The sequence below is a fragment of the Phyllostomus hastatus genome, unplaced genomic scaffold, assembly GCF_019186645.2.
Source record: "Phyllostomus hastatus isolate PE091 unplaced genomic scaffold, TTU_PhHast_1.1 phas_scaffold_760, whole genome shotgun sequence".
Taxonomy (NCBI): Eukaryota; Metazoa; Chordata; class Mammalia; order Chiroptera; family Phyllostomidae; genus Phyllostomus; species Phyllostomus hastatus.
This window is the reverse complement of record NW_025334040.1, coordinates 4444835-4454827: the sequence shown is the minus strand read 5'-3', so window position 1 is coordinate 4454827 and position 9993 is coordinate 4444835. Positions and strand designations below refer to the sequence as shown.

General features: G+C 55.7%; 1 protein-coding gene across 1 annotated transcript in view; it reads right to left on the bottom strand.

The window, feature by feature from the left end:
• Window positions 1–372: 372 nt before the first annotated feature.
• Window positions 373–9993, bottom strand: part of MN1 (MN1 proto-oncogene, transcriptional regulator) — a 46874-nt gene continuing 37253 nt past the window's right edge. The window contains exon 2 of the mRNA XM_045826850.1: window positions 373–3380. Coding sequence (XP_045682806.1) covers window positions 3199–3380 — 182 coding nt within the window. The 3' untranslated portion in view covers window positions 373–3198. The remainder of the gene's footprint in view (window positions 3381–9993) is intronic.

Below are 9993 nucleotides of genomic sequence, written 5' to 3'. Positions count from 1 at the left end.
CCAGTCGTTCTCAGATGCCTCCCAGGGCACACCGCGCAATATCTGGGTTGGCACAAGAGGGGAAGAGGTGCCACTGGTGTCCTCAGGCCTCAGATGCTGCTCAACATCCTACAGTGCATGGGACAGTCCACACCAGAGAATTATCCAGCCAAATGTCAGTAGTGCTGAACAGAGAAGTTCTGAGATGACCCAGCTTAGACTCACATCAAATCACCCATGCACACACATGCGCACACTCATGCACACACACTACAGCATCCAGACTCCTACACTCCCATCCCCCATGGAATCTGAAGAGGCCCATAGGAAAAGGGGAGAGGTGGGGAAAAACAATGAAGCCAGCCCCACCCACAAATGTGCCACAGTCACCATTAACGTCATATTTATTGTTATTTAGCTGCTCAGGAAAACATATACAGGTATATACAATATGCATGAATACAGAAGACTGCACTTTACATATTTTTTTAAAAAAGAAAGAAAAAAATAACACTCAATTTCATGAGCTATTGTCACAGTCTTCCAACCAAGCATTTCAGAAATGAATTTCTTTTAAGAGTCAAAAAAGATTACAGGATTGCCTAACACACAGCAGAGTTAAGTTCTCATATTTTACATGTGCAACAACGTTTCCATTTTCTTTCCCGAAGAGTTTGCTATGCAGTACCAATTACCAGTGTTCGGAGTCTCATGGGCTGGGTGTGTTTTTAATTTGCTTTTATTCCTTCTATTAAACCAAATTTAATGAAATAACATCCTTTTTGCTTAAGGCTATTTTTAAAGCTGTTCCATTCTGGGGTCGTGGGGAGCGAGAAAGTTTAAGACTTCAGGGGTTTCCGAGGTTGCGACGACCACGAGCCGATGGCCAAGTGCTGACGGACTCGACGCGGAGCAAGTGGGAGACGGAAGTCAAGACGCTTGGCTCCCCGGCCTTAAGCAATTAAGGAGAAATCATTCCTGTTTTTTTAAAAAAATAAAATGATGAAGCTCTCAAAACAGCTGTACATTTCGGAGTCAGAGGGGGCACGGCGTTTTGCTCAGACTGGCTGATTCTCCTGCCGCCGTGGCGGGGGGGTGGGGGGCGGGGACATCTCTCCCCTCTTCTCTCCTTTGGTGGCAGAACTCAGGAAACAAATCAGCTCACACCTTCTTCTGATAAATTCACGCCGCCTGCTTCGGCCTGCCCTCGGCGGCCAGGGGGTCAGCCCCCGGTCAGACTGTCCGTGCAAGAACCTGGGACTGTCCAGACTCCGACCCGAGCCGAAAGAGCCAGCAGAAGGAAAGAAGGGGGGGAGGGCACTGTGGAAAGAGCCAGGTTTTTCTGGACGCTCTTCTCCCTTGGCTGAAAAGCTCTTTGAAACAAACAATGGGGACCTTGCATGGTGAGCCCAAAGTCTGCAGGTCACTTGCTAAAAAAAGCCAGGTCTGCAAACTCTGGGGACCCGGGGGGAAGGGGTGGGGTGAGGCTCAAAATGGGGAATTTATAGTGTAGTAAGACACGGTCGTGAACAAAAACAAATTAAATATGGGTCGCCAATTTGGGTGAAGTGGTATCAGTTACTTCCTGTCTGACCCAGCCTGGAATCTCAGTGACTCCCCACCCGTTCCCCCATAAGTCATTCAAGCCTTTTGTAGGCATCAGCAGCACCCAAAGGTGCCTGCTCCTGTCAAGCTTGGGCCTCTGGTGACCTTGGCTCCAGGAGGACCAGGTGACGGGCCTTGCTCGGGTCCAGGAGCCCTGCTGGCCCAGCCGCCCCTCCTCGCTTCTCAAAGGAGAGGCTATTTCTTCATGAGACACATGTGATGTGACTCTAATTTTGCAATAGCATGAGATTAAACCAAAAGGGGGAAAAAATTCCAGGATTCAAAAAACAAGGCCCAGGTATCAAAGTCATGAGTTAATTCCCTTCCTCCTCGCTCTGGCCCTCAGCAGTCTGCAAAACCTGGCAAAGACATATTCCCAGGCTTGGAGAGGGGGGCTCAGCAAGCTGAGCCTGGGGCCCCCTCATCCCTTCCGGGGATGGGTGGTTGCCCAGGTTGGAGGTGGTAAAATAGACAGGTGTGAGGACCAACCAGGAGAGGTGGGGGAGATGCACCCAGGCTCCCCCTCTCCGTCCCCAGCGATGCCCAGCTGGGAACAGCTGTCAGGAAAGGCCAAAGGCTAAGAACTGATCTGCCCCCAGCTCCAGCACCCAAGACCCAGGGGCCTGGTTGCAGCAGGGCTGGAGCCTGGAGCCCCCAATCCTTAGAGACTGTGAGCTGGGCGGCCTCCATGCCCCAAGCAGACCACGCTCGGCACAGCGTGAACACTCGGAGCCCAGGCGTCTGCGGAGAGGCCCGGAAAAGGAGCGGAAGCACCACTGTCAAACGCTCTGACTGCTTCCCATGGAGCGGGCTGGCCACGCCATCACCTCCATCGCAGAGGCACCGCTTCCCGCAGGAGTGAGAAGAACGGAGCTCAAGGCTGAGCGTGGTCTGCAGGAAAGAAAACCTCTCTATTTTCTCGGGGAACAGACAAAACAAAATCCCAGGCGCAATACCTAAGGGGGACGGGGTGGGGCGTTCCTCGTTTGGCTCCGGCCTGACCGATGATAGTTGAATGTCAATATATAATGTCGTGATGACAATGGGACTTTCACCAGGCAATATTCCAGAACTACTCTTCTCCAGGATTTCCATTTTAATAAGCAGTGAACAAAGCAAAAAGGAAAAAAAAAAAAAAGCAAGGGTGCGGGTGGGGGGAACAAGAATAAAAGAGAATAAAAAAGGAAAGCAACTCTCATCTCATTATGAAATAACAATACTTGGACATACAGCAGCATGGGGATAAAACAAAGAAGGAGGTCATCTAAAAACCGTATGCCAAGATGACAGAAAAACGGGAATTATCTAGCAGGGAAAAGGCTGAAGCAAAAGTTTGCTAACTGCTGAAGGGTTAACACTGGTAACATACTGTGGCAGACAGAGTTTCTCTTTTAAAAAAAATTTTTTTTTGAGGTTTTTTTTTCCCCCTTTAAATTAACCCCTTCCAGTCCATATGCCACTAAGCAGGTACCAACCTAGAAAATAATTCATCCAACTCAGCAATAGTGGCCCTTTCAAAATGATCAGGGTTGTTGGGTAGGGAGCAGGGTGAGGGGAGCAGGGAGAGAGAGGCGGGAGGGAAGGGCCTGGTGGGGGCGGGGCATTCTTGTCATCTCAAGTTAGGGCGGCCACGAATGTCCCGAATCTGTTGGAAATGTCGGAGTGCAGGGACCGCCAGGTGGGCACGGAGGCTCGGGCCTTGGCGTCGCCCACGTCGTCTGTGCAGTGGACAGACAGGCACTGCAAGTGGCTGCCGGGCTGGGCTGCTGAGGCCTTGTTCGCGGGGAGGTCGTGGGCTGCGGAGAAAGAAGGAAGAGAGCACGTTAGCTGCATGCTCAGCTCTGCGGGAGGCCCCCGGGGCAGGGGGGTGCAGTCGGAGAGGCAGGAGAAGAGAGGCGGGGGCTGTGCCCTCTTTGCGTGCCTAAAGGCATTCTGAAGGGATCCAGAGATGGCCGGTAAGAAGGTTAGAATCCCCCTGCACCCGCTGTGGTCTCTGATTTGGTGGTGAGACCTCAGCCAAGAAAAGGTCTCCCCCTGGGCCATGATTTTACACCCTTGGGAGACAGGAGCCTCAGGCAGGGTAAACTTGGGGTTTGCTCATCTCTGATGAGCTCGAGTTCCCAAAAGATTAACTGGACCTGAACAAAGTTGGGAAGGCTTCCTGGAGGAGAGGTATCTAAACTGGATGCTGAAGCATGTGTAGGAGTGCATCAGATGCCATGAAAGGGTGGCGGGGGAGACAGTCCAGGTCCAGACCACCGCTGATTGGTCACCTTCCAGAAACAGTTGCTAAGGGTCTACTGGGTGCTGGAAACTTCCTTAAATAAGGTGTCGAACTGCTCACAGCAGTAAAGAATAAAAGTCTGGATTCCTCCAACCAGACCAGTGCCCTTTACCCATCCCCAGCTGCAGAATGAAGGGACTTTGGGGGATGAGGGTAAGGGAATCTATTCCTCCCCTTGCCCCCTTAGTGAAATTCCCTCAGTTTCCTTCTTACTCAGTCACACAGCACCAGAAACACCATAGGTCATAGTGATGTCAGGGTTAGACACCCTTGAGGGGGGAAGGTAGTTTGACAACCATTCACACCTTAGTATGAATAAGATATGAATAAAGCAAGAACTGGGGAGTTCAGAGGCAGGGAAGGAATGGAACAGTCATTTGGAGGACTGCTAACTTACTGCTGCCCGGTGACCAACGGTTCCATTCTGAGACCTACTACTGTATGTTGATGAATATTTTCATTATTCTCCTTTTACAGAGCCTGACTCTCAGAAAGGAGAGGTGACCAGCCCAAGGTCACACAGCCAGGAAGGGGCACAGCTGGGTTATGAAGATGGGCTAATGATGAATTTCTGATTCAGTAGACATGAGAAAAGCTGGAAATGAGGGGGGTGGAGGGCAAACCTTGGGCCGAGAGAGCACGCCCCAACACTGAACTCCTTAACCGGCCCGCCCGCCTCAGCACAACACGCAGACCCAGCCAGGGCCCCGCGCCAGGTTAAGAGTGAGCTCACCCACCTCACCCTCTGGGATTAACAGCGAGGCCTCCCTCGGGAGCTGAGAAAGTCCTCCCAGAAGGACAGGCCCAGGCAGCCAAGGCCAAGCTGTGACTGACTGGGTCTGGGCCTCCGCCCTGGAGCCCCAGAGACACCCAGCTTTGGGTTGCTGGGAGGAGCTGGGGCTGGAGGGTAGGTTCTCACCTTTGCTCCTGCTCCCATTCATTCAGTTAATGAGCCTTTACTGAGTCCCTTCCATGTGCCAGGTGCGGTGCTAGCCCTGGGGATCCAGCAGGAAACAAGGCAGACACTGTCTGCATGCCCCTCCTGAGGAGGACAGGAGACAGTGACATAACACAGTCACTCTGGAGACACACAGACTGGGGCTTGAATCCCAGTCCCACCGCTGTGTGGCTAGGTGTCTGCCACATTCCCTCTCTGAGCCTCAGGTCCTCTCTGCTAACGTGGGGGTGATGCTGTCTCCCTCGGGGCCTTGTCATGGCCTGGTCCACAGAGAGACTCCCCCGACAGGGACCGTCATTAGTGCCTGGGAGGTCAGAAGCGAGCGGTCCTTACAGCCATCTACTAGCCCCCAAGCCTCATGCCCCTTCCTGGGTATGGCCAGACGGACACATTCCTGTCTGTGAAATCGGAGTCTTCGCCCCATTTCTCAGAAGGACACGCTGAGGTTGTGAGCCTGAGGTTTCAACGCCAGTCAGCAGTGGTGGGACTGGGATGCCGCTAACACCACCCCCAGGCTTCCCGGGGAGAAGGTAACCCGGAAGCCGGTGGCATCAGATTCAGGGTCCCGTAGCACACGGCGAGCCTTGGATTCTAGCCCTGCTGACACACAGCCTTCACGCCTCTGCCCTGGAGCCCACGCCTGCCCTGCTCCCCACCGCTTAGGACCCGCAAAAGGGACTCTGTTCCCACCATTGCAAGATCATTGGCAGGAGTGGAGCACCCGCCGGAGAGAGCAGCTGTGAAAGGGGTCCCCTACTTCACTGACACACATTAGCTCCAGCAACGCACGTGCCCATTTGACAGACAGGAAACCAGGGCCTCTTGCCAACGTTTGCACAGCCGAAGAAAGATAAGACTCAGGCCCAAGCCCCTGCCACATTGTCCCCTTGATCTGTGGCTGCAGCATGAGGAGCGTGAAGGGGCATCAGCATTTCCTGGGCTCCCGGGAGGCTCAGGGACTCTTCTGGGACCAGTTTTGCTGCATGACAGTTCCAGACTGACCAAAATGGCCAGATTTCCTAAAGATACTTGGTTCCCAAGTTACTGACTACTCAGAAGCATGAGGGGTGCCTACATCCAAGACAACTGGTCTTCTTACGTACGGTGGATTTAGTCAGCACACAGCTGAACACTTTCACGTATTACCTAATTCCACCCTCTAGCAAGTTCAGCAGCAGGGCGACCCCTCCCCCCAGCCAGAGGGGGCCCCTCGGGCTCAGAGAGGGTGAGAGGCTCGCCTGACATCACAGAGCAGTGCTGCAGGGTTCCACAGCCTCCGCCTGGGACGAGCAAGAGAGTTTGGTATCCATGGGGAATATTTTTAAGAGAGAATATTATCATTCTTCAGTTCTTGACAACCCAAGCATGACCGAACTCATCCTCCCGCCGGATTCATTCCAGCCGGGGGGACCCGGCACACCCTGGGACCGCCGCCCCCCCGGGCTGCCGGGTGGCTGCCGAGTGGCTGCCGATAAATCAGTCCTGCAGAAGCTGTTTCAAGTCAGGGCCTGCCCCAGCTCCGGAGAGGCCCTCTGCCCCTGCTCCCGGGGCAGCAGGCATGCCGGCCCCCCGGGCCAGAATCCAGAGATAAAACCACCCCCTTGCCAAGCTCCCAGGATTGGGGGCAGACCCTGGAGTTACTCAGCGTTGGTACAGGCAGACACCACAGAACCTGAGGGCCGTTGTCCCATTTGGGAGCTGTCGGCCTCCCCCAACAGACTGTGTCTGCATGGGGGAGGGGCAGGCTGGGGATGGTCGGCACAGCACCCCGCACACGCACACGGCAGAAGGCACTCAGCTGGGGCCCGTGCACTGACTGTGAAGTGGCCCTCACCCCTACCTGACAGGTGGGAAGACGGTGGTTCCGAGGGGCAGGGAGCTGCCCAGGAGTCACCTGGCACCAGGTTACCACCTAGGACACCTGCCCTCTCCTTTCAACCCAGGATTCCTAGCAGTGAGTCAAGCCAATATGGGCTCCTGGATCCCCCATACCTGAGCAGCTGGTCCCTAACTGCAGGGCCTCAGTTTCCTCATCTGTAGCTTGAGGTGGGGATTCCTGGAGGGCCCTGGGCAGAGTGGCTTGGGGAGGCCATGCAAGAGAAAAAGCTAATGACACCAGGTGCATGTGTGGGTTGGGGGCGGGAGGGGCGGGGGTGCGGAGAAGGTCAGTTCCAGAGGCAGGCAGGAGTGTCATCGGGCACACACAAGAATAACCAATGCACGCGTAAATAAGTGGAACAACACATCAGTGTTTCTCTCTCACTCGCTCTCGAATCAATACATTCTTTAAAAACTTCCAAATGCATCACCCCGACCGTGCCTTGCCCTGTGCAGGCAAGCCCAGGGGCTGGGGCGAGGGGCTTCTGGGTCACAGGATGGAGTGTCTGCCCAGCAAGGAAAGGATTGGGGACGGTTTTTAAGGACATCCTCCTATCGGTTGGAAGGGACCACATCAGTCATCACACACGGGGCAGGGAGGGCAGGGCCTGGAGCTGGAGTGCGCTGCACCCCCGCCCACCACCACCCAGAGGCCCCCCCTGAACCTGCACTTTCTCCGCAGGCACAAGGCCTTGCAGATCCATCCAGCCCCATCCCAACACCCCCCTCCCTGGACCCACAGTTCCTTCCTCAGTCATTTTTGCCACCGACTTCGTATCCTGCTGTGGTAGCACCGGCTGCCTTCCGCTCACCCCGCTGCGACGCTGAGACCTGCTGGGGTCCTGTCTTCCTCGCATCTCCATCCACAACTGGGATGGTAACTTCCATGAAAAGGAGGGGAGAGGCACAAGCCAGTACCAAAAAGCGGGAGCATGAATGAGGACCGTAATTCCATTCCTCTTACTTACGGGGCTCCCAGTGACAGCGTCAGCCTCGCTCACATCCCCTGAGCTTTGAACTTCAGTCCGAGAAAATGGGGGAAATAACTGGACGGGTGTCGGGGAGGCAGTTGGGCAGGGAGGTGAGTGAAAGAATGCAAGAAACCCGCGCAGCACGCTGCCCAGCACCATGCCTGCTCCCGCCAGCGCTGGGAGGCTGGTGCCGCCCGCCCTGTGTTGTTGCTGACGAGCCTGCAGGCCAGAGCGGGGACCCGCTGGGCTGGCTCAGTGACCCCTCTGCTGTGACCATGACTGGGGCGAAGGGAGGAGGAAAAAAACACACATTTGTTTACCTAGGGACACCTCGTGTTCATTTCAGTGCTGGAGATGCCGCCCATGGAGGGGGCCAAGTTTTCTATTCTTTCTTTTTTTAAAATCAGCAAAACGAGCGTTGTCACCACCTTGCTCTGCATTGGAGGTTCCCGGGACTGGGTTCCAACGTGGGTGAGCCACGTGCTCAGGCACAGAGAGCTCGCTGGGGAGGCTGCTACCCTCCACAGGTGAAGGAGCTGCCTCTGCGGGATCTGCAGCCACTGCTCTGTCCTCGAACCCTCAGAGAGGGCACTTCTGCTTGGCCTCCTCCTGTCCCCCACCCACCAGAGGGAAGGGTGGAGATGGTGGGAGTCAGAGGTGGGCTCCCGCTGGTGCCCAGGTCAAGGGCTCCCAGGGTGCTAATCCAGGGTAGGATGTGGCCTGGACAACTGTGAACTTGGGCTGTAAATGGGAACCTACTTCACAGGCTGCTGGGAGGTTGAGCTGATGAAGTGGGTGAAGTCTTTAGCACATGGCGAGCCCTCAGAAAAGGTTAGCTGCTCTTAAGATTATTACACACATTATCCTTTAACAGCATGGGGCTTTGGAGGCAGCCAGAGCTACTACTGCCATGTGCCAGCTCCATGCTAGGGGACAGTTTCTCTGGCTGCATGGGTGCGAGGGGCCTGCCCCACCCCCTGACCTTAGAGGCTGGAGGGCGGGGGCCTGGGGTGCGATCCCTGGCAGAGCAGGCGAATTAGAATTCCGTGTGTATTTTTAACTCCGAGCTTATGTAAGGAGCAGTGTGGGCCCCAGAACACAATTGCGAATGACTCTAGCCCCACTCACCCTCGCCGGATTCCGACAAAGGGAAATGTATTTTGGTTTTTCCTTTATTTGGACCTGACTGGGGGAGACGCTGGTATCTGTGACAGCTGCCACTCAGCTGGGGGGCGGGGCCACTGGGCCGAGAAGCAGAGGTTGGCCTGGGAGCCACAAGGCTGGGCCACGTCCACCCACTCAGCACCTCTGTCCTGCAGCCCAAGAGTCCCTTAGGTCCCCCAGACACATCCATGTTCCCCAGACCCTCATCACTCCTATTCCCCATCTCCAAGAAAGGCTGGCACTGCACCCAGGCAAGTCCTGGGCACTGAGTGTGGCTCCACAGTCCTCCCCATGCCCCGGGGTCCAGGCACCAGGGGAGGAAGAGGCTGCCTCCAAAATCCATCTGTTTTCTCTCCCGTTCTGTTGTCCCTGCCCTGGTCCAGGCCCCCACTGCCTCCTGCCTCCTACAGTGGCCTCGCTACTCTCTCTGCTTCCACACTGGTCCCCAAGCCCATTTCACCCTGGGAGCCAGGTGAGCTTCCCGAGGCGCCAATCAGAGCAGACCTTTCTCTCCTGCTTCAACCTTCCATGGCTCCACAGAGGCCCCAGGATCAAGTCCCTGGCTTCGCATGACGTGGTCTGCTTCCCTCTTTGGCCGCCAGCCTCAGCTCTCAGTGCCCCAGCTCCATGGTCCCTCGTGGGAGCCTGACCTTCCCCCACCACACCGGCTGTTTCATCTGCCCAGAACGCCCTCCCCTCCTCATCCCTGCTGACTCCTACCATCCTACCTGGCTGTCAGCTCTGTGTTGATGTTTTTCCGATGCCCCCTGCTCTGAGGTATATACGTGACCCCCCTCCTCTGGCGCTCAGATAGTAACCTCGCCCCCAACCACCATCATGATAATGAGACCACCAGTCACTGCCGGCTGGCTGCAGGGAGGTGCCGACACACCTCGCCCTGCCAGAGGGGAGTCCTGAGTTCAGGGTCCCTCAGCCACAGGCCGCCGAAGATGAAACACATCGTGGGCTGAGCTGTGGAGTCAGACAAGCAAAGTCTGCACGCAAGTCCCCCAGGACTTTTTCCCAGCAGGCTGGCCTGGGCAAGGCACACTTCCTCTCTGAGCCTCCTCGGCTGCCTTCTCCACAAAATGGGACGAGGACAGCGCCCAGCTCCTTGCTGACTCACCCCGGGTTCCGTCGTGCCAGGTACCGTC